The 24,615-nt window shown below is 39.5% G+C and overlaps 1 protein-coding gene across 4 annotated transcripts in view; it reads right to left on the reverse strand.

Annotated features, from left to right (window-relative positions):
• Positions 1-4,919: 4,919 nt before the first annotated feature.
• LOC137344486 (enhancer of polycomb homolog 1-like) overlaps positions 4,920-24,615 on the reverse strand; it is a 201,503-nt gene continuing 181,807 nt past the window's right edge. For 3 of the 4 annotated variants that reach the window (XM_068007510.1, XM_068007496.1, XM_068007519.1), the window contains 4 exons: positions 15,555-15,673; positions 14,839-14,974; positions 12,680-13,043; positions 4,920-6,263 (listed from right to left, as the gene is read on the reverse strand). In XM_068007510.1, coding sequence (XP_067863611.1) covers positions 6,191-6,263; positions 12,680-13,043; positions 14,839-14,974; positions 15,555-15,673 — 692 coding nt within the window. In that variant the 3' untranslated portion in view covers positions 4,920-6,190. Of the gene's footprint in view, positions 6,264-10,303; positions 10,457-12,679; positions 13,044-14,838; positions 14,975-15,554; positions 15,674-24,615 lie in introns of all 4 variants that reach the window. The other variant, XR_010968369.1, reaches the window with a different exon arrangement.

Genomic DNA, 24,615 nt, shown 5'->3' on the forward strand with positions numbered 1-24,615 from the left:
AGAGTGCAGAAAAGATTTACTAGGATGCTACCGGGACTTGATGGTTTGACTTATAGGGAGAGGTTAGACAGACTGGGACTTTTTTCCCTGGAGAGTAGGAGGTTAAGGGGTGATCTTATAGAAGTCTATAAAATAATGAGGAGCATAGATAAGGTAGATAGTCAAAATCTTTTCCCAAAGGTAGGGGAGTCTATAACGAGGGGGCATAGATTTAAGGTGAGAGGGGAGAGATACAAAAGGGTCCAGAGGGGCAATTTTTTCACTCAAAGGGTGGTGAGTGTCTGGAACGAGCTGCCAGAGGCAGTAGTAGAGGCGGGTACAATTTTGTCTTTTAAAAAGCATTTGGACAGTTACATGGGTAAGATGGGTATAGAGGGATATGGGCCAAGTGCAGGCAATTGGGACTAGCTTAGTGGTATAAACTGGGCGACATGGACATGTTGGGCCAAAGGGCCTGTTTCCATGTTGTAACTTCTATGATTCTATGTCATTTGTGACTTTAATCAGGGCCGTTTCAGTACAGTGGCAGGGGTGGAAACCTGATCGGAGGGATTCAACCATAGTGCTGCAGGTAAGATGGACACAGATTTGGGAAGGGACAAAATGTTCAAGGACTTGAGAGGAAAGGAAGGTTGGATAGGGGGTGGGGAACCATATCCTGACCATAAAGAGGGGGGGGGGGGGGGGGAGATGGGGGAAGAGAAAGGGAACAAGGAAGACATTTAGAAGTTTGCTGTTATCAGGTCCTCAGTAACTCACTGAAGGCTCCTGCTGCAGAATATTAGTAACCTTTAATTCACAATTGTCATAAGGTTCACCACTTTTTGGACAAACAGGGCAAGTTGTGTGGGGATGGATTTAGTCTCCTGCTGAGCACATTCATTACCCTATCAAGGTGCGGAAAGTGACACTCACTGAGGTTTCAATAGCATCGCTAGCCAACTTGCATGGTAAAAACAAAGCTTCAGGAGCATACCATTCCTTGGTTATGTATTTACCCAACTACCATCGTTATCTGTCCAGATCCAGAGGGGTGCTGTAGTTGTCTCCTGAAGGATGGCAAAGCCAGTCTCGCTGTTTATGGTTATAACAACTCTTGTAATCATCCCAGCCAAGAGGGTGAAATCAGTTACAACTTGTATTTTTATAGTATCCCATATGTAGAAGAGCATCTCAGAGCACTTTACAAGAATATCAAGCATGAAACAGAAAAACTGAGGGGTGCTGAAATCACTATGCACAATCTTAAAAAGGCTTTTGATAGGAGATAGCTGGCAAGGCAAACTGGTGAGAGACAGAGGAAGAGATTGTACCACTGTCCATTAAGTGCATCTCACAAAACCAGCAGGTTTGGACACTGCCACTGTTGGTTGAAGGTGACTTTAGAAAGGTACAGTGCAAGACTATTCTGTGGAAGGGCTTTGTTGCAAATACAGCTACTACGGTGACACTTACGATTCACATGGATTCCATGACCATCCTGGGAGTAAGGAGGAAAGTATACCATCTGGTGAACAGTTCTAGTACTCTAAAAACAAGTTCCTATTATTGAAATCCCAGTTTGCCATTGCTGTTGGCCCACACTACAAGCTCTGTATCCTGGTCATCAATTCCACCCTCCCTCTTGACACTGTTTCAGGTTGAACCAGACTATTCACAAACTCAGCAGAGCTTCCAACCCCATATCCTCTCCATCGGAAAGATCATCTATTTCCACCTCTCTACCGCCACTCTTTGCTTCAGCCCATCTGCTGCCAAAACCCTCAACCTTGCCTTTGTCACCTCCAGACTTGATTATTCCAATGCTCTCCTGACCAACCTCCCATTCTCCACCCTCCATAAATTTGAGCTCATCGAAAACTCTAATGGCCATATAGGAATATGCACCAAATCCTGGTCACCCATCATCCCTGTGCTCGCTAACTTATGTTGACTTCCTGTCCCCCAATGCTTCAAATTTAAAATTTAAAATTCAAATTTTCCTGTTAAAACCCCTTCATCTCTAACCTCTCTATTCCACCAACACTGGCCTTGTGTATCCCCCACTTCCTTCACCCAATCATTGGAAGCTATACCTTAAGTTGTCTAGGCCCCAAGCCCTGGTATTCCCTCCCTAAACCTCCCCATCGCCACCTTTAAGACCCTCCTTATAACCCACTTCTTTGACTGATAGCTCCTCCTTCGGCTCCGCGTCAATTTTTTGTCATTACGTTTCTGTGAAGTGGCGATGGGACGTTTTTCTATGTTAAAGACTCTATATAACTGCAATTTTTTGTTATTTCACATAGAATTTCTTCCAACTCAGGATGAAGTTGTCTGCCCCAAGAGATTCAGAACCTGAACTGTTGCCTTCCTAAAGTCGAGGGTCACAATGACCGTTGTGCAGTTCCATTGTCTGAGGACAGCTGCGATCACTCATGCATCTGATTAAACAGCACAAGTGCTTATGTAAATTTGTGCATTGGCAGTAGTCCCCTTTCACACTGAACCCTAGGTATTTTCTGTTGGGTTTCCCATTTCTACACAAACATCTTTGCAGTCTACAAATTAATTCCTTGGAGTGACTGGCTGAATAATCTGTGGAAAGGTTTCTTTAAAACAGAGCAGTTCAACACCCTAAAATCTAGGATGAGCTAGAATCTGGAAGTTGTTCTTCACAAAGTAACAGACAAAAAGCTGAGTTTTCTTGGCAGATTGGTACATTTCTAGAAATCACAGGCACAAATTTCTATGGCACACAAATAAGCAATTAACTCTACACTCCCACCACACTGACCATTTCCTTCACTCAAGTATTCACTATAATCGCAATACTTGCCAGAAGCCTTCAGGACCAGAGACTCTGCAAGTATGGAGATGACTGGCACATAATGGTTTCTTTCTAGGTTCTTCCCGACATTTGTAACTGATTCCTTGTCAGGTCACCTCTGGAATCCTTTATTACTTGGCTAAATGTACTTTGTTTCAGGTATTGATCTGTTGGGTTGAACTTTTATTGGAATGGCCCTCAGGGATTTCTAGTGCTCACATGGTCATGTGCACCATTAAACCTGCTTAAGAGTCTTTTTCCATGAACGAGTAATTCCACACCATCTTTGGAGGTCAGTCGGAAATCATGCAACTCTGCTTAATTACTTATCCTGGGCCACTCTTCTGCCCAGTGTTAAATGCAAAGATAGCTAGCTAGTACAGAAATGTCACTGTCTGAATAGCAACCATTAGTCTGCATTATACATTGGCTAGGCGGGAGGTGTCCAGATGGTAGTACATGTATAAATTTCACCAGTGTGGCTGATAATAGCTGGCTTTGTGTAGCTTCCTGCATATTCAAACCTTCTGCCCCCAAAAATCCAAACCCTTGCATTCCTTCTTTGGGGTAATGAGAATTTAGCAAAGCAGAGATTACTACTTTCTTTGAATGTGAAAAATAACTGGGTAGTCAAATGGAGGCTAGGTTATCCTCTGAAGCTGCCTGATATTCTCCCTTATTAATTTACAGCTTTCCATGCTGGGGGAAGGGAAATATTTTGAAAATCTAGGCCACAGATAATTCTGATCAAGTTTACTAGTCCCTCAAAGCTGCATTCCCAGCTGACCAGTAATGCAGACATTGGGCAGATTAAAGATCACGGGAGTACTGAAAACAGAGTTTCTTTACTTACCTAAACCTAACGAAGCGCATTACTCTTCATTGAAGAATATGGATTTCCCATATGGTTTAGAAAGTCACTTGTAGAGGCCTCCTTGGTTAATGCCTTGCTTTCCCCATTAGAACACCACTGCAGGTTTTATTAGTCATATATTAATTCATTACATATTAATTTTGATACTGATTTGAACTAAAAGCAGCACTCAGTTTGAGGCAATTGTTCAATTTTGGTAGAACAGGAATCAGAGGTCTCTGTGCCTGGAGGAGAAAGAAACACTCTTGTGGCTATGACAACCGCCCCCTTCACTCAATGGCCAAGTAGAGTTCGTTGGCAAGTTTGTTGCTGGTCTGACACTTCTGAAAGTCAAGCAATGTTGATCATGGGGAAGGATCCAATGGTATGCAATACAAATTTTAAAACTAGAAGCTGGCATAAACCACCTGCTACTGAATATCTGAGTGAGGCTAAGCCAATCTGATAAACCAATACTGAGACACAGCAAATAATTAGTGAAGAATATGACATTGATAATGGAGCAAATTGTTTAAAAAGGTAATTTTCAAAATTGTTTCCAGAACTATCAAACGTACAAAGAACAATGCTGAAGAATTGACTTTTACTGGACCATTAGGACAATAGTACTATTTCTGCTTATGGGTGAGGGGAATAAAACTGAAGTACTCGTGTATTTATAGATGCAGATCACCTGGCCAAAATGGAGGAACCATGGCACAAGTTTCTTAAAGGGATAGTGTCCCTAGGTGATTAATCCCCTCAAAGACAGCAATATCCTATTTGAATGTGGACGCTTCACAAATGAGGAAGAATGTTGCCATTACCACACTGGTCAAACATAAAAGTAATGACTAAGAGGCAATAATTTTCCAATGATCTAATTGTGCAATTCAATAAAGTTGTAAAATGAAAATAATCAGAACAAAGTAATTACTGAAATTCAAACAAGGATCAATTTACTTTTTTTCAATATATAAGCATTAGGTCTTGAAAAAGATGTATGCTATAAACTTAAGTTATTTATGAAGTGGTCCAATAAGTTACCTCCTCAATGCATTACCAGCCACATAATTTCCCCCCAGATTTTTTTTTTAAAAATCTAACTTACCAGCATGGTAAAATGGTGAGAGCTCACATTTCATAATGCTTCAATTACAAAATACTGTAAATACACAAATTACTTTTCTTTCTAATGTAGCAAGAAAAATAACTCCAACACACGATACAAAATTTAAAAAAAAACACAGCTGTTGGTCAACATATAATGCCCTGGGTTTATTTTGTGAGAGTTCTGTCACAATTCCAGGTGGGATTAAAAACCTTGAGGATAAATATGCCATTGGACTGGGCATTCAGACTCAGGTACTGACAAAGCACTAGTAGTAGTCTGTTAAGTACCAATCTCTTCACAGAAGAGAGGTCTATTATTTCCAAAGGAAGGCACCCGATATCGTGGTTCTGGCCTTATAGCCTTCACAAGAATCTGAAAGTAAAAGCTGGCTGTTTCAGAAACTGGAATGATGATACACGTACAGCAACTACTGCATTTATCTCCCTTATCTCCTTGTTGTTTCTTCTCTTTTTCACATGAACAAGTGAAGAATGAAGTCTGTGTGTACAGGAGCACAAAATCAACAAGAAAATTACAACTTGAACAGATACAAAAATAACAAACTGAATGATGAATGAACTATGAAAAAAAGCTAGGGAAACTATCTGATACAGCTCAGATTTGTTTTGAAGGAGGTCCAATTTGTTTAAACTCGAATGAGCAAAAAAAATCTAAGCAGCATAGAAAATAATTAGTGCTAAAATAATTTTGCAGAAGCCTCTCTGCTTCTGAAAAAGTGTGACTTCATTTCCAGCTTGTTACTTGCGTTAGAACAAATATAAGTGGAAGATCCCTATGTCTCCATGAAGTAGTTCCATCCCCATTTACAAACTGATGCCTTAATTTTCAAATCTGTATGTATGTCACCATTTTTACATGATACACAGAAACTCAGGGACCCAGAGGGGAACCAAGTATGTTCACCATATACAAAATACCAAGGAGTCCACAGCTACCTAACACATTTACTACAGCACAGGAACCAATGAAGGTACAGTGTACAAAACTGTAAACACAGCACAATAAATAGATAAAACAGCAGGTTCCGCACCATGCACATGATGTGATGACACTTCATCTCTATAGATCTCTCACATCTCACTCTCTTACTGGTTGCAATTTTGTTTTTTTTTCAAGTGCAAAGCATCACAAATGAACAGTTCAGTATTCAAGTAACATATATACAAGTGTATTACAAATATGCAGTACTGTACAGATAATTGCTGTATCATAATTTACAGATGTCAATTCCTATTAACAGTAACAAAAAAGCATGAGATGTGCATTGCCATCAAGTCCCCAGAGCTGCCATGGAAACGCAATGTGCTGCATTCCGCCATCCCTTGCATTCACAAACGCTATTGATGCATAGCACCTAAATGAGTTCCCAAGGCTGCAGCTGTCTTTGTGGACACTACGTTACTTCCATTGCCACTGTATTGTCTGCTATACTGTTTAGTGCTGGCTTTTCTGTGTCACGGTTTTCCCTGGAGAGAGAGAGATACATTGTTAGTCACTGCTCTGTATTAATTTTTCATATTTACAACATATCAAAATACATAGCAGTAGCAATGAATTGACCGTTGCAGTAATCCAAATTTTGCTAGGTTTTATGAAATGAATCAAAGTTGAGATCTCTAGCAATTGTTCAATTAAAAAAAAGGTTTCTGACTCCAAATGTCCCCGTTTCGTATCTTGTGTATGTATGGCCAACCCTGCAAAAGATTTTGACTTGAGTGCTCAATTTCCATTCAAGCCCCTTCACTGACTCCAATCTGGCCAGACATTTTGCTTGCTATATAAAAACAGAAAATGCTAGAAATACTCTGCAAGTCAGGCAGCATCTGTGGAAAAGAAACAAAGTTAACATTTCAGGTCATCACAACGAAAGGTCATCGACCTGAAACGTTAACACTCTTTTTCCACAGATGCTGCCCGACTTGCTGAGTATTTCCAGCATTTTCTGTTTTTATTTCAGATTCCCAGCATCCACAGTATTTTGCTTTTGATTGCTATATATGCAGCTGGACAGTCAGATCCACAATTTATTCCTGTGTCAACGTCCCATGATTTTTTCATGTAACAAGCCATTTGCCATAATAATGGGTTGCCCAATGTTTGTTACCAAATAAGTCAAATGTCAGCAAAGACTAGTAAACTGACTTGGTTTCATCTGTACAGGAAGCCAAAGTTCTTCAGTCAAATTATAGTCTTTCGAAAGAGTAAATCTAGACCAGCAAAATAGACTAGGTAATCGCAGAGAAATAAGAACATAAGAAACAGGAGAAGGCGTAGACCAAACGGCTCCTATTTTGCCATTTAATATCATGGCTAATCTACCTCAATCCCACTTTCCCACCCTATCCCCATATCCCTGGATTCCCCTAGTGTCCAAAAATCTACTGATCTCAGATGAATATACTCAACAACTGAGCATCCATAGCCCTCTGGGGTACAGAATTCCAAAGATTCACAACCCTCAGTGAAGAAATCTTGGTCCTAAATGGCCACTCCTTAACTTGAGACTATGCCCCCCAGTTGTAGATTCTCCAGCCAGGGGAAAACAGCCTCTTAGCATCTACCCTGTTAAGCCCTCTCAGAATCTTACATGTTTCAATGAGATCACCTCTCATTCTTCTAAACTCCAGAGAGTATAGGCCTATTCAATTCAATCTCCCCTCATAGGACAACCCTCTCATCCCAGGAATCAATCTAGTGAACCTTCGCTGCACCCCCTCTAAAGGCAAGTATATCCTTCCTTAGGTAAGGAGACCAAAACTGTACACAGTACTCCAGGTGTGGTCTCACCAGAGCCCTATATAATTCAGCGAGACCTCCCTACCCTTATACTCCAACCCCCTTGCAATAAAGGCTAGCATACCATTTGCCTTCCTAATTGCTTGCTGTATTTGAATTATAGAAAGTTAACATGCATGTATAAGGACACCAAAATCCCTCTGACCACAAACATTTCTTAGTCTCACCTTTTAAAAAAAAAATCCTGCCAAAGTGGATAATTTCAAATTTCCCCACATTATACTCCATCTGCCATCTTCTCACCCAATCATTTAATCGGTCTATATCCCTTTGCAGCCTCTTTGCGTCCTTCTCATAGCTTACTCGTAACAACCTCTTGTGTGGCACTTTATCGAATGCCTTTTGAAAATCCAAATAGACTACATCCGTTGGTTCCCCCTTATCTACCCTGCTGGTTACACCCTCAAACACAATTTGAAGCAATAATCTCAGATGAGGTCTTCAACCAGGTCTATCCAACTCAACAACTAAAGAATTGAGCTCATTTACTGTGAATTAAAACAAAAGCACTGCAATCTACAAAATGTTCTGCACAATGATGAACTTGACCCAGTGACTTCAATAATCTGTTATCCCTGTTTAGAAGGCATCTATGGCATACATCCTTTCTTCATAGGGAACACAGGACTTTTGCCCTGGATGGGTGATCATACTTTGCTTGTTCAGTCCACTTGCTTCAACTGAGCACGATGTTGAAGTGGAAAGGACAGCAATATTTGTAGAGAATGGTATGGCAAGATGCCCACTTCTCCTACAGTTGGATTAAATGCTAAGATTTGTAACTGTATGGCAATATGCGTTAGAAAATCCTCCACTGCAATTCAATATTTTCAAGAGGGTCTTTACAAAAGGGCACTCCTCAAAAGTGATAGATGATTATCCTAAGCCACAGATGACTTTCTCTCCTAGTCATGAAGCATGCCTGGTGTTTTTGTTACAGTATAGTCCAAAGACCAACTATGACACCCTACACTTAATTAATGCCGAACATGAAAGCTAGGGCTTAGATTTTTGAATGTAAATTGGACCCAGCAGTCTTCTGGTAAAGGAATCAGCAAAGCCATCCTTTCTTCAAGAATCACTTCCTAGCAGTTTGAGGGGAGATGACAGAATGGAATCTGGAACAGGTTATGCATTACACAACTTCACAACTTATGCAATGTGAAGAGACAATGTAAGCATTGGCATGAGCCAACACCAAACTGACTAAAGTAGGTCTTGCATGAAAGCAATGATAGGAACAGGAGTAGGCCATTTAGCCCCTAGAGTCTGTTCCACCATTCATCGAGATCATGGCTGATCTGTGACCTAACTCCATATACCCACCTTAACCAAAAGTATTAAGGGATATGGGGCTAACAAAAAATTATCAATCTCAGATTTAAAATTTACAATTGAGCTAGCATCAACTGCCGTTTGCAGAAGATAGTTCCAAACTTCTGCCACTCTTTGCATGTAGAAGTGTTTCCTAACTTCACTCCTGAATATCCTGGCTCTAATTTTTAGGCCATGTCTCCTAGTCCTAGACTCCCCAACCAGTGGAAATAGTTTCTTTCTATCTACCCTATCAGTTCTCCTTAATATCTTGAAAACTTCGATCAAATCACCCTTTAATCTTCTAAAATGATGCATGTTTTCGCCATAAATCTTCCAAAACCTACACAGTGCCAAACTTAAGTAAAATGAAATAGATTAGTCCTAGATTAACAGCTACAGCTGAAGTGACTAATAAATGTCAAGTTTACAATATTTCTCAGTAAGTGTCACCAATGAGGGGAGAAAAAGAATTGTGTTGCTATTCAAGAATGAAACCTTAAATATAGCATGAGATGAGGAAAGATCATGGGATCTGTATGACTACTGCAAAGGTGCAAAAATACATACAAGTGTACAAAAGAGGACAGGTAAAGACCAGCTGGCCAATTGAACCGGTTCTATATTGACATGGTGTAACTTCTTTACACCACCACCCCATTCTCTAACCCATCCATGTAGCCACGCAACCTCCTGGGACAGGCAAAAACAGAGTATTCAAACAATGCAAGGTTTCTACACAATCCAGCCATTCTGCTTATGACTCAGGATTTCCACTTCACTTTTGCATACATGTTTATTACATCATGTAGCTATACAACACATCAGTTTGTTAATATGGGGGAATGCCAGCAAAACATGCCCAGGGTGGGTGGTGTTTTGTTATTCTTGCTTAGTAGTCCCTGGAGAAATTTCCAATATTTTATTGTTCTATCAAAGCACAGAACAGATATTTAGTAAAAAAAATGAAGGATCAGTCCTTTCTTGCTAACAGGATGATACATATATACATTAACTGGATTTGTAGTTGTTAATACTTACATTACATTCAAGAATTACTCTGTTCTGTGCCTGAAGCAATATGAAGACTAAAACATCACTAATATCAGCTGCACAATCTTCTACCAACATTGATGGTTTAATTAAGTTAAAAAGACAGTTTCAACATATTATTTAAAAATATCAAAGTTAGAATTCACAGGACTTACTGAATCACGGTCTTCATAATTCCAAATGAGCCACATAAATTTAAGCAGTCTCATATCAAAATATATTTCTGAAGCTATGACAGCCACAGAGATTTAAAAATGAAAATAAGGGTTTTTTTTTCTAAGGGAGAACGGTCCGACTGCTCACTTTAAAAAAAATATTAAAAAAACAAAAGCACTTTACTTGCCTCCCAACCTCCTGCTCCTACCCTTAAAGTTTCCCGATGTGCTGTAGTAAAGTCTCCTTTTATGACTCCTATTTCACCATCTGGGTGGCAACATCACGTCTCTATGGCGCTATGAATTGCAGGGCCAGTGACGTGTTTATGGAGAGACACTTCCTGCAGGTGTGATGTTTAAAGAGTGAGTCATCATCAGTACCCCTTTATATAAAAATTCAAACCATTAAAGAATTATGATCAACTTTAATATTTGTCAGAATCTGTGTGTGGTGGGGGTCAAGAAAGAAGTTTTTCAACTTAAACAGCAAGTTTTGGTGCCGTCACACCATTGGGCTCACTAACTCCTTCAAGCCAGCTCCTCAAATGTTCACCAGCACTCACCATTGTGAAAAAGGGTACTGATAAAGAGAAATGTCATTATCACCTACATTTTGAGGTCTTCCTCTTGCTTTAAATGTGATTCAATCGCCACACAAAAATAAACCAATCAAAAACTGTCTTGGGGAAGGCAGAAGAGGAGAAAGAACCATTGGGGACATAGTTCTTAAGAGTCTGCCATCACAGAACAACCATGAAAATACATTGTCTTCCCATAGTGTCTGCAGCATATAATGCTTTGAAGGAATAAGGGGTTGATTTAATAAGGCAAAATGCAAAAATAACCACTCCATGCCAGACAGCTCCGTATATAGAGGGTAAACTAAATTCAAAAGAACAAAAGTCCATGTCAAAGGTAACTGAACATTCTTTCCTCCACTGTTCAACCTTTACATTCAAATGAACCATGTCAAATAGCAGAAAACAGAAGCAAGGAGTTTTCTTAGTTGATAAAGTCAATTTGAAGCACAAAATTATCAAAGCATTTGTCTCGAGTTACCAAATCAAGACATCAATGCTTTGTAAAAGCAGGTAAATTACTCTATATAGTTGCCTTTCGGATAGTTTGGACACATCTCATTGCTATACAAGGAACTGAACTGGTTTAACTTTTCCTGGTGGCTTGCAACCAGCTTTATAAAATGACACATTCCACTACCTACCTTAGTCAGATATTGCTTACTCATGGGCCTGTCTAATTGTTTTGCTTCTGACAAAACTGACCATATTGGTGGATTTTTTTTGTTATTGCTAAGTTTCTGCACCTTTCCCAAAAGCGATGACCCCTTGCTAAGATATGGTTCTACAAGTGCTGGGCACCCTACAGTACCTTTTCCAAGTTATCATTATTCATATGTGAGCTTTGGCAAAATGTCTGACCACCGGGGGAAGGGGCACAATCACAGCTAATCTTGAATCACGCCGTGTGTTCACACACACACTTCTGGCAGAGGGGCGGGGGTCAATGGATAGCAATCAGAAGCAGGAATCCTGGCTGCTTGCCTCCCTGTCCCTTTGTGACCCACGGTCAACTGTAGTATCCCTTTTGCTGCCCTGGCTGAAACCAGCTCACACAGATCAAAGATTGAGCTTTTAAGGTACGGTTCATCAGGGAGCAAGACAATGGTCCTATCTACGGAGAACACCAATGCTTTAGAAACAACATATCAAACTTTTACTTCAGAAAGGTAGAGTGTAGAAACAGCAAAAATCCCAGTACCATGACTTCCTAAAACAAATGAAATTGATATAATTTTTGATACAGACTTCAGATGTTGTCTTAGGTCTGCCCAATCCAAAAGTTAAATATAGGGATGACCATCAAGTACAAAGCTCAACCTTTAAGGAAAGGTGACAGCAAGCAGTGTATGTGAAAAAAAAAACTGAAGATCACAAAAACACATTCAAAATAATTAGCCACAATTATATGGAGAGATTAGAACTGAAAGTAGGTGCTACCGACCACAAAAGGACTTCATTTTCCATGAATCTGGATATTATAAGGTGCTCTCCAACTGAATTTCCTGCCGCAAGTGGGTGACAGGTTGAAACGGTTGCCAGAGAAATCCTCAAATGGGTGAGACACCAGAAAAGTAAAGATTGCATATATTTGAGGACTGCTGGGATTTCACATCTCTGATAAATCCCATTGGTTCCACATACCCTCCTCCCACCAGCCTTTCAGGATTGGGCAACAATCCATTCATTAGTCTATGGAGACTGAATGAATAAAGAATGTCACCGTCCCGACAAAGTAAGTGTGTGTGTGTGTGTGTGTGTATTAGAAAATGTACCTTTACTACAGCACACAAGGAAACAAGCTGTTAAAGGCAATACTATTCTTCCATAACAGAGCCCACTTACAACCAAATCATGAACATTAAATATCTGTCAACTGTGAATTTAAAAGAAAAAGTCAACCTCATCAGGGCTCCACTGAAGTAGATCTATACTCTATAGTAAAGAGAGAACCTCAAACATAAGTCTTCAAAAAGTGAAGCTTACCTTGGTACTCCATCCATGGAGGTGGAGCCCGGAACCTTGGGCACCTGACAATTTGCTGCTGTAGCCAGCTTTAAGGCAGATGTCGGAACAGTATTTAAAGTTCTAGGTATATGACGTGCATTCAGACTGGTGACAGAATTAACAGCAGCTACTGAGCTAGGTACACCTAGATGAAGGCTGTTGCCAAGCAGAACCTGAGGACTTGAGTTTGTAGCATTTCCATGGTGACTCAGTGCACTGTGGGAAGTTGCTGTCTGTGTGTTGCTGCAGGGTGGCAGTAAGGCTGAACCTGCTGATGATGATTGACTCGTTTGTACAAGTGCCGTAGACGTGGTACTAGTAAGGTGTAAGCCCTTGTACGATCCTGAAGGAAAGCAAAAACATAGAATTAGGACATAATACATGATTTTGGGGCCAGGGCAAGGGAACAATGAAAAATTAGTGAAAACATTTAAATCAATATTCATATACAATGCTTTCAGGATGGATTGGGTTATGTTGAAGAAATTAAGCCTATTTGCATTTGGGAAGGCATCACTAGCTATAAGTATTGTAAACAATTTTACAACACCAAGTTATAGTCCAACGATTTTATTTGAAATCTACAAGCTTTCCGAAAGCTTGTAGATTTCAAATAAAATCGTTGGACTATAACTTGGTGTTGTAAAATTGTTTACAATTGTCAACCCCAGTCCATCACCGGCATCTCCACATCATAGCTATAAGTAGTTCACAGTTCTCATCCATTTCATTTCAGACTACCAAAGCAAGTACCGCGAAAAGTTACAGCAAATAGCAGATGCAACTGACGGGTCTTTCGTACATTTTTTTTGCTGGCCATATATTTTTGATGGGTGGGAGAAACATAGAAAATAGGAGCAAGAGTAGGCCCTTTGGGCCTGCTCCGCCATTCAAAACGATCATGGCTGATCGTCTAACTTCTTATCCTGTTCCCGCTTTTTCCCCATATCCCTTGATCCCATTAGCATTAAGAAATACATCTATCTCCTTCTTGAATACATCTAATGACTTGGCCTCCACTGCCTTCTGTGGTAGAGAATTCCACAGGTTCATCGGGGGAGGAGGAACAAAGAAGGATTGCAAGGAGTTTTGTCAAACCCGAGCATCGATGATGCTTGGAAAGGTTCAAGGGTTGAATCCCACTTCGAAATATATTGTGGGATATATGATATTTATTTGTTTGCTCAGAGCATCCATCAGTGATTATCTCCCACATGTAAAGTGAACTCAGTATTCTACCTTCCAAAAGACCCATGCCCACATTATAAAGATAGGTCAGGGCTACAAAGCTTCTTTTCAACAAAATTGTCACCTTCAAGTCAGCTAGTTCTCTTGCTTCAACCAACCCCTGTTCCAATCAGATGTTGCTCCACTGCACTGAAATTTAAGTGGCAACTTTCCTTCCCAACTTGGATCAAAAGCCCACACAATTTAAAGTGCCCCTCCCTGTATCTAACTTGCTGATCTATCTCTGATTTCAGATCAGCAGGAGCCTGAACTGAAGTCAGGAGAGAAAACTAATTTAAATATCTCAGTGTTGGAGAAATGGAGTGCAGCAACAATCACTAGAAATGCAATGGATATGCTGTTTCTGTGGGTCCCAGTCTTTGGACAAGTTGCTTTACTAGGATGCTAACCAGCCAGGAGGGAAACCCAAGAGGATATGACTCCCACCTTTTACCTCAGTGACAAATTTCTTGTCTTATGTGTGAATATATACAGTATTTCACATTATGCATACTAACTTTACAGAAACAAAAATATTTCTGAAAGCTGCTCTGTTAAGGATGATAATTTCATTTAAAGACCATTAAAATATGCACTGGCTCAGCGTAAATCAGAACATGTTCAAGCACAACATATTTTTGCACTTTTCCTAGTACTGCAAATCCAAATAGATCAAATCAATGCTAAGGAATTGCATTACAAAAATTCTTCAAAGGAGTTGCTATACATAACAGTAGAAAGGGCAGGGAGAGTGAATGACATCAATTCTCTACAATTTAAATTTTCATCAACATATTGCTTTAATTCTCATTTCAGCAACCAGCACATACTACGAATACTCAATTTTCTAAATGTATCCCCCCCACACATATGATCATAATTATTTAACTTCTCACTGAAAATTTACTCACCTGAGGCTTGTAGGACACCATTGATTCCAAGCACTACTTCCTCCTTTGCCTTGAATGCCATCAGCTGTTCTGATGTCATCAAAGCTGAGGCAGCAAATTGTGCACTAACCGAATCCAATGTTTTTGAAACAGAACCCTGTCACATAAAAATACAGGTGTATCAAATCACACAATGTCCAGAGATATTCTTGCAAACAACCCAAAATCAACACAAATTTTGATAGAAAACAATTTATAATACTAGAACTAGCTTTGTAGTATTTCAGATGTTACAAAATGCACCAACAGCAACTGCAAGAGCGCTCAGCCATTGTGAATCAAGTTAAAAAACAGATTATGCAATACTGTGAGATATGATTCTTTCAATGTCAATCAAACCTGGATGGGTTACTGAACGGACAAAATTGATCATCCCTGCCTGCACTTTTCTACTGTTAATAATTTGCATCAGTCAGTTTCAGTCTCCTTCTATGATGTCATTATTTAAAAGATATTAAAAACATAGCTAATGGATGAAACAAAAATGTTAATTATGTGCAAAGATTTGAATTTTAAAAGAAGTTTTGATGAGACTCGGTCTTTTAAGTATTGCAATTTTATTAAAAAGGTTCTTTATCTGAAGGTCACAATTGCTGTTGAATGTCAAATTCAATATGGTTTACAGTACTACTTTTAAAGTAATATGTTTTTCTGAACAGAGCTCTGCTCATTCTTACCTGTGACGTATTGGAGCCTGAATTACTATGTGCTAGCTGTTGCTGAATCTGTGCAAGCTGTTGTTTCTGCATCAGTACTAGCTGCTGTTGATGTTGCTGGTATTGTTCTGCTGTAAATGCTGAACACAAATTAATTTATTAAGGCAAATTTGATGCAAAAATAAGAGCAGTGAAAACAGACTTGCAATTAAAATTCTGAAGAATGGCAGATTATACATGCAATGTAAATACAATAGCACCAAAATTAACAGTATTTTTCATTGGTTTGAAATGTTGATTATTGACAAGCTCACAGATACAACTTCTCCAATGTATACAACTTCTCCAATGTATACTGATGATACTCCTTCCAAGCTAGAAAGAGACAAGTGATTTACCAAGTCAACCATCCCAACAAACTAAGACTAGTCATCTCAACACATCATTCATTAGGATTTGGTTTAAACAACATTTGATCAACTAAGAGGAGCTGAAGATAAAAATCAGTGATATTTTTGGAGGAGGGGGGAAAGAGGGCACACAGAGGGAAGATATTACATTAAAAACTTGCTGACAAGGACCGCAATCAAAGTGAAACCCCACCTGCCTCCACTCAGCATACAAGAATTTGTAAACATATCAAGAGGTATCAGCCAGGGAAACAGTTGGGAAGCTATAATATGCATCAGCATCCATGGGTCAACTGGGCTGGGGGTGGGGGGTGGGGGGGGGATGAGTTGGAGTGGAGAGAGAGAGAGAGAGAGAGAGAGGGAGGGAGAGAAAAGGAAAAGTCAGGGTTCCCTCTCCAGAAATTCCAGGTTAGTGAGGGTGATGGGAAGAGAAGACAATTGACAAAAAAAGTTGCATTTCTTCTAGCCATCAGGATTTGACTTCCATCTTCTACATTAAGAAACAACCCTTTGATTTTATAATTGGAATCTTTATATTTACAGTAACAAATTTGCATTAAAATCAATTATAATTGCATTGAGGATATCAGGACTGACTCTCCAACACCCCAAAACACAAGGATTCTGTGCCGGATCACATCAAGTGGGATCTTAAAAAAAAACTTTATACAAACAAAATTCCCAACATAATAATTGTTGCCAAGTTATTGGTAATAACATACCAAGTTAGTAAAAGTGAAACCAGCCAAATTATGAGCAGCTGATTTCTATTACCTACAGCAGAACTGTCCTTATATACCCGAGTGACCTCAAGACAGTTTACTTATTGAAATTAGATTTTCTGGCCTTAAAAGGACAGGGCAGTTAAAACATATGTCCATCTTAGCTGAAGAATATATTATGCATTAGATGGTACAATAACTCCTGTCATTTTAAAGCAGCTTTATCTCCCAATTTACTTCGAACTACACCATGGGGATTTAAAAATAGTATTCTAACATGCAATACCTGTCTTACTTCTCAATCACATACATTTATGTAAAACTTTTTTAAAAATTGAAGGAACAAAACCATTCATTTGATAGGAACCAGAATGTTTGTAACCTGAGTGACCTTACCACACTTTCAAAAAAAAAGCAAGCTAGGGTTCTGACCCCCACCTCAAAAGGGCAATTAAATTCAACCACATCCACTGCTTACTTAACAGCAAAAAAGGGACAAAACTTCCTTTTAAGCAGCGGAGTAGTATTTTCTGTGCATGTATGTAAATATTTTTTAAAAAGGAACATTCCAAGATAAGAATGAATCTTAGCCCTGTCGCCCAGCACCACCCACTTCTTTTAGTGGAAAAACGTGTCGGAAGTCAAGGCTCAATGTCCAACCATATTTCAGCAGTATTTTTTTTCCCAGAAAGCAGCTTTTGAAAATTGAGAAAGTATTTTTCACAAATATTCTATAGCAAGGCCATCCTAGAACCACATCACATTGCGTGCTTTTATAACTGAGTCAGTCATACAACATCAACATAAGTCAGATTAACCTCATCTGTGTGTCTAAAGAATGAATACTGCATGCATTGTACACAAATGAAAAAGGAATTTTTTGGTACACAGATTTTTCATCTGTGGCTTGATTGTGCTTCTGTAAGGTGTTTTGGAAATCACTCTCTGGAGTGGGCTACTCTATTAAGCAGCAATAAAACCTTTTAGCTGATGAAGCACTCAACACAAAGTCTCAAACTATGGATGAGCTGTGAAATTTAGTAGCTGCAGTAGTTTACCATCTAAAGTTAGTCTTTTAAACAAATTGATCTGATCAACTTCAACTTAATACAATGTTGGAGGGGGGGGGGGGGGGGGAAGATATGAACCAAAAAAAACTGCAGATATGTTTTTCTTCTCTCTCACATCTGCTACTGAATTTTGTAGCAACAAATTTCATTCTTTAGCTATTAAAGGAGGCCATATTTTCTGATTATATTTAAGCAAGCAGCAATACCAAAATCCAACTCAGATTTTTGATGCTCCAAGTGTATACTACTGTCTGGGTAGCTTCTTTACTTTTGAATATGGAAATGCTCTCCAATATATAAAAGACGACTAACTCGCTATTAAAAAATGCTTTAACTTGCAATGGTATTGTCATTTTGCATTTTTATTTTGTACAGTGTAATCTGTACAAAAGGACACCTCTTTTTTAAAAAAGGGATACTCATTGACAATCCCAAATAATTTGTTGGACATACAATGACCATTTTGAACATAGGGACACCTGCAAATAAAGGACACCTGATGCAAGTCCCTAGGTGTCCCTGATTTGCAGGTTTCACTGTAGTAATAAAAGTAAAAACCTGTGTGCATTGGAAATCTCTTCAGATATCATGATCTGCATGGATGGCATCTGGCAGCAAGATGGTAGGAATCATGGATGGATGGACAATGGCAGCCTATGACTCATCTCCAATTTAATATAGGTTGTGGGTTCCCATGTGACTCTAAAGTCAAATTTTCACAAGTTTTCCAACACACAGGACATCAGGTTTACTCAATGGCTGATCTTCCCTTGATTTCACAGGAATCATAGAATGAGTTCCATAACATACTGAACCCACATCAGCTCACTCCAGAACTTTGTCCCATGAACGAATAAAAAGAAAACTTAAAAGCTTCCGGTACAATTTCAGCATTGCTGCAAAATGGCTTTTGCAGTGACACTAAGATTGTAGTATAAATTCCAAATCAGTGCCTGACCGAACTCTGGACAGCAGCAAGAAGCTCAAAAGGTTAGGGAGCAACTCTAGTGCAGTGTCAAACTGGATACAAGTGCCAAGGGGCCCCTTTGACCTCCTGAATACTTTTTAAACTTATTTAAATGTTTAGAGAATAAGGGACACTGCCATCCACACACACTCAACATTTTAATTTTATTACTGCGAGAGGAACTCTGCCTGTAACCACAGACTGGAGTTCTAGTCAGATCAGAGACTGCCAACCACAGCATAAGTACCCTAAACACAAAAATACAGAATGCAATATCTAGCAAAGAATAATCTAGGGTCCTAAAAAGTTATTTTTTTCCATGCTGTAAATCTGTTAGAATTTAAACTATTGTATTATAAATATTTCCTAAATTTGTTGGCATTCGGATCAGGTATTTTGAAATTGAGGTAAAACACACGTGTTCAGATAGCCATGACATTGTCAAATACTGGCTTCAAAATACTTTTTGTAAGACAAAAGGATTCAATAAAGTTAACATAGTAGTATTTGTGGAAACAATGTCCGAGCAAAGTTCTGGATGCAGCCTGTGTTAAACTACAAGCACAGAAACAGGCCATTCAGCCCAATTGATCAATGTCAGCGTTTATGCTCCACACGAGCCTCCTCCCTCCCTACTTCATCTAATCCTCGACCCATCTATTCCTTTCTCCCTTGTGTGTTTATCTAGCTTCCCCTTAAGTGTATCTTTGCTATTTGCCTCAACTACTCCCTGTGGTAGTGTGTTCCACATTCTTATCACTGTTTGGGTAAAGAAGTTTCTCCTGAATTCCCTATTGGATTTATTAGTGACTGTCTTATATTTATGGTCCCTGGTTCTGATCTCCCCCATAAGTGGAAACATTTTCTCTAAATCTACCCTATCAAACTCTTTCATTATCTTAAAGACATTATCAGGTTAGCCCTCAACCTTCTCTTTTCTAGAGAAAAGAGTCTCAGCATGTTTAATCTTTCCTGATCAGTATATCCTCTCAGTTCTGGTATCATCTTGTGAATCTTTTTTGCACCTTTTCTAATGCCTCTATATCCTTTTTATATTACATGGAGGCCAGAACTGTGCATTGCACTCCAAATGTGGTCTAACCAAGGATCTATACAAGTTTAACAGAACTTCTCTGCTTTTCAATTCTGTCCCTCTAGAAATTAATTTTAGTGCTTGGCTTGCCTTTTTAAAAAAAATGGCCATATCAACCTGTGTCGCTACTTTTAATGATGTGTATCTGTACTCAGATCCCTTTGCACCTCTATCCTGTTTAGACTCATTATCCAAGAAGTACATGGCTTCCTTATTCTTCTTACCAAAATGCACTACCTCACACTTATCTATATTGAAATCCATTTGCCAATTACTCACCCATTCTGCAAGTTTCTTAATGTCTTCTTGCATTTTGGCACATTCTTCCTTTGTATTAATTACACCCCCCAATTTGGTGTCCTCCGCAAATTGAGTTTGTACTTCCGATTCCAGAGTCCAAATCGTTAATGTAAATTGTGAACAACAGAAGTCCCAGCACCAATCCCTGTGGAACACCACTTCCCATCTTTTGTTAGTCTGAGTAGCTACCCGTAACCCCTACTCTCGGTTTTCTGTTTGTAGGCAACTTGCTAACCATTCTGCTACCCATCCCCTGACTCCACATGCTCTGACCGTAGTCATGAGTCTACAATGCAGTACGTTATCAAAAACCTTTTGTGTTGAAGCAGCTTTTTACGCCTTTGAAGCATTATCTGCACGGGACAGAGAAACTTTACAACTCTAGTTGTCTTTCCCATCTGGAGAAAGCAGCAGGATTTTGAAGGTGAATGTCAAGTTCTGAACTCCAATAGAATTACTTCATTAAAGATCTGGTTTAAGATTTCCTGATATGGAAATTAAGTAAGCAAGATACAAAGTGTAGTTAAATTACATTTGGTATTTATTTTAATACTAGTCAATCTCCAATGGTGCTGCAGACATGGAGTCAAGACCAAGTCCTATACTCAGGTCAAACAAAGTGTAAGGTAAACGCAGTGGGACAATTGCCAAAGGAATGGAGATGAGGCGGCAGCAGGGATAGGGAGAAGTAGAGAAACTAATGGTGTTTCTTCAGTAAGTGCTGATTCTGGGGTTAAGTGCCAGCTACATTGCAGCAGAGATGAGAGATGACGAGGGGAACGATTAGGTAGAAAGACGCAGAAGTCCACTTGATCAGTGCAGTGTCATGTAATGTTAGTTGAAATCCACTGTATTTAATAGGTCACATAAACTGACTCTCAGCCCCATCTACAGGCACAATACCATAAGAATTTTGCAAACAGTCAATTGTTTTAACAGTATACTTACACTGTCCCCGTTTATCCTGGACAGCCACCTATATCAGGGCAAATGGCGCTAACCATTTCCATTACCATAGGCTTCAATTACAAAGCGCCGCTTAAACCATATTAAGCGGGCTGGCTATTTCAACAGCTGTTCTTACCTCGTTAAAGTAAGATTACCTGTCATTAAATCCTAACCCCCATGAGCCCAAACAAGCGATGTTAATTGTGTATGAAGCAGTTTCCTGGTCTTCCTGACCAGTTGATTGTTCTCAACACCAAACAGAAGGTAAGGTTGAGACCCTAAAGCCCCTGAAGTGGAGCTGCAGCGATTAGAGGACCTGTCAGGAGTCCATCGTCAATGACTTCACCTATATGAAGCAGCAAGAGATGAGGGACACCAACGAATCGACCAGTGTTCCGGTCTTGTACTTCAGTATCATCTTCACGTGCTGCCTCATTGGCCTGGCAACCTGTCGAGTCTTCTACCTGCAGTGGCTCTTCAAAGCCAAGAAACTCTGAGCAACTCAGAGCGTTGTTTGTTTAACATCGTCTGGAAGGTGTTCAGCAGATGGGGGTTAATTTACAATAATTTTTCATTTCATCCCTTCCTTTGTAAAAGTTGGATTCCTGTTAAATAGATATTTATTTCAGCCTGCATAAGGAGGCAGATTAAAATAATATTTACGCAAGGAACATTTACGTTTCTGGTCGTTTTTTTTTGAAAGATGTGAATCAATAGCGTGTTACACTGACGCCAAGTAAATCAACTGCCTGTGTTGCTATAATAAAAAGATTTTCTCTTTAGTAATGAATACAATGCAGCTACAAGCACTAGTGTCAACTGGCAATGATTCTGTACAAACAGGGTGTGGAATCCTCACGTTAAAACGAATGGCTGTGCGTTCACCCTATTTGCCGTTCAGTTGGCTGAAGTTCTCAATCACTGCGTTAATTTCATGCACTAACACTTAACACAACCTGGGATACACATGTTGCGCATTAAAAGCAATATCATGCTTCTTAGTTTTAAAAACAACATCTCTGAACCACCTCCATTAAAGCATCCACGTTGTCAGAGTTATATGTATTAAACAGATGATCTGAAGTGCGTTAGATGTTTCAATACAGTCCACACGTTTTCAGACAATGAAAATGGGGAGCTGCAGGCGGCTCATTACAGGGAGAGAGAAAATAAACTTTCTTCAGGCATTATACTGGCCATCATATATAGCAGGCATATCGCGTTTGCATGAATATACCCACTATAGGGGTGGGGACTATATATGCAATTTCACTCATGCGTATATTTAATGAACATTAATTGCACCATAAATTCAGATTTTTTTGGGCATTGGTAAAAAACAATTCCCTCCCAATTTTACACTTAAAGCCAGGTCTGGAGGTATAAACACATCACATATGAAGTTATCATACACATCTATCACACTTTGTGAGGTCACAACGTAAATACACGTGCATCTCTAGAACAAACTTTTATTGCCAAATTCAACGGAGAACTGTTTTGAGAATCATAGAAAATGTACTGCACAGAAGGCAGCCATTCGGCCCATCGTGTCCACGCCAGCTGAGAAACGAGCCACCCAGCCTAATCCCACTTTCCCACATTTGGTCCGTAGCCCTGCAGGTCATGGCTCTTCAGGTGCACATCCAGGTACTTTTTAAATGAGTTGAAGGCTTCTGCCTCTACCACCCTCTCAGGCAGTGAGTTCCAATAATATAATGTACACTGATGCATATGTGCATAAGTGACAATCCAAATAAAGAGTTTTGTTTTCTTTGAATTTACCTCAGTTTTTTGGGGTCCAATTTTTCCTCCCAAATTTTGACAACAGAACCTGAAAAATGCCCCATGACACACATGCTTTTAAATCAGCAATGATAATTAACTTTTAAATGATCTTTACATACGTTGCATCACGTAAACTATTATAGGATTGCCTACCTAGTGTCGTCAATCTTTACAAGGATAGCATTCTCCACATGCTGTACTGGATAAACCCTGGCTACCAAATAGGTAAATTGAGAATAGACGAATCTTTAAACTGGATCATCAGCATGACAGAGATATAGTCTCCTTGTGGCATATAAAGGCTTGCTGGGCAAGTGCAATGTCATTGCGTCAACGCCATTGTCTATTTGTTTTTCCAATTAGTCAATTCTAGAGTTCAAACATGACCTCCAAGTTTAGGAATAGGGAAATGACATTTTATTCAGCAAACCTGTCCTCCTTTGCTGCTCAATCGCATTTTCCTGCCTTCTCATTATATTGTTCTATTACTCATTTCTCCAGTTATTTCTTTAGCCTATTAATCTTTCAACAGCTTTGCCTAGTACCCAAAGGGAAATTAGTAACTTTTTTCCTGTGTTATATCCAAGGAATTTCCTCTTTAGAGGGGGCCAACGACAACATGTTCTTTAGATTCTCCTGCACGACACATGCATTCAAGCATTTGGCCAGTCCTTCAAGTAACAATGAGGGAGATAATAACCTCCTGACATTTTTGATACGAGGTAAAGTGTAGAAACATCGTCGCCTTTGATTGAGGGATCTCTCACCATGCATTTGTGCAAGAATGAATTGATGTCATTTAACATTGCTAGATTCAGATCCGGGCATTGCAACTGGGTGAAGTACGTAACCATCTAAATTTGAAGACGCCAGCTATCAAAAGCAAGGAAAAAACCTAGGTCATCCTAACTGTCCAGGCATTGGATTGCCTCAATTATTTTCTCCAAGAAGTCATAATTTCTATATGCAACAAATTGGAGTAATCTATTGGTATTACATATATGCAAGATATTTCCTTCTATATTGCATTCCTCATCTCTGAGCATCTTACAAAAGTGAGAAGACACCACTAAGAAAGACACAGAGGTATTAAAGTAAAACAGTTTAGCAAGAGCGGGGCGAGGGGGAGCGAAAAGTGTATATAGCACTGTATAAGCACATTAAATGGAAGGAGTGAGCGACTAGTTTGAACCTTAGAATCATACAGCACAGGTGGCCGCCATTCGGCCTACTGTGTCTGTGCCAGCTCTTTGAGAGCTATCCATTTAGTTCCACTTCCCTGCTTTTTCCCCATAGCCCTGCAAATTTTTTCTCCAAGTATTTATCCAATTCCATTTTGAAAGTTACTATTGAATCTGCTTCCACCACCCTTTCAGGCAGGGCATTACAGATCATAACTTGCTGAGTAAAAAAAATTCTCATCTCCCCCTAGCCTTTTTTTTGCCAATTATCTTAAATCAGTGTCCTCTGGTTACTGACCCCCCCCCCCCGTCAGTGGAAAGTTTCTCCCTATCTACTCTATCAAAACCCCTCAATTTTGAACACCTCTATTAAAATTCCTCTTAAGCCTCTCTGCTCGGACGACAATCCTGGTGTCTCTAGTCCCTCCGCATAACTGAAGTCCTTCATCCCTGGCATCATCTAGTGAATCTCTACTGCACCCTTTCCAAAGCCCTGACTTCCTTCCTAAAAAGTGTGGTGTCCAGAATTAGACACAATCTTCTTGCTGAGTCCTAACTAGTGATTTATAAAGGTTTACCATGACTTCCTTGCTTTTGTACTCT

This window comes from Heptranchias perlo, chromosome 2 (assembly GCF_035084215.1).
Source record: "Heptranchias perlo isolate sHepPer1 chromosome 2, sHepPer1.hap1, whole genome shotgun sequence".
Taxonomy (NCBI): domain Eukaryota; kingdom Metazoa; phylum Chordata; class Chondrichthyes; order Hexanchiformes; family Hexanchidae; genus Heptranchias; species Heptranchias perlo.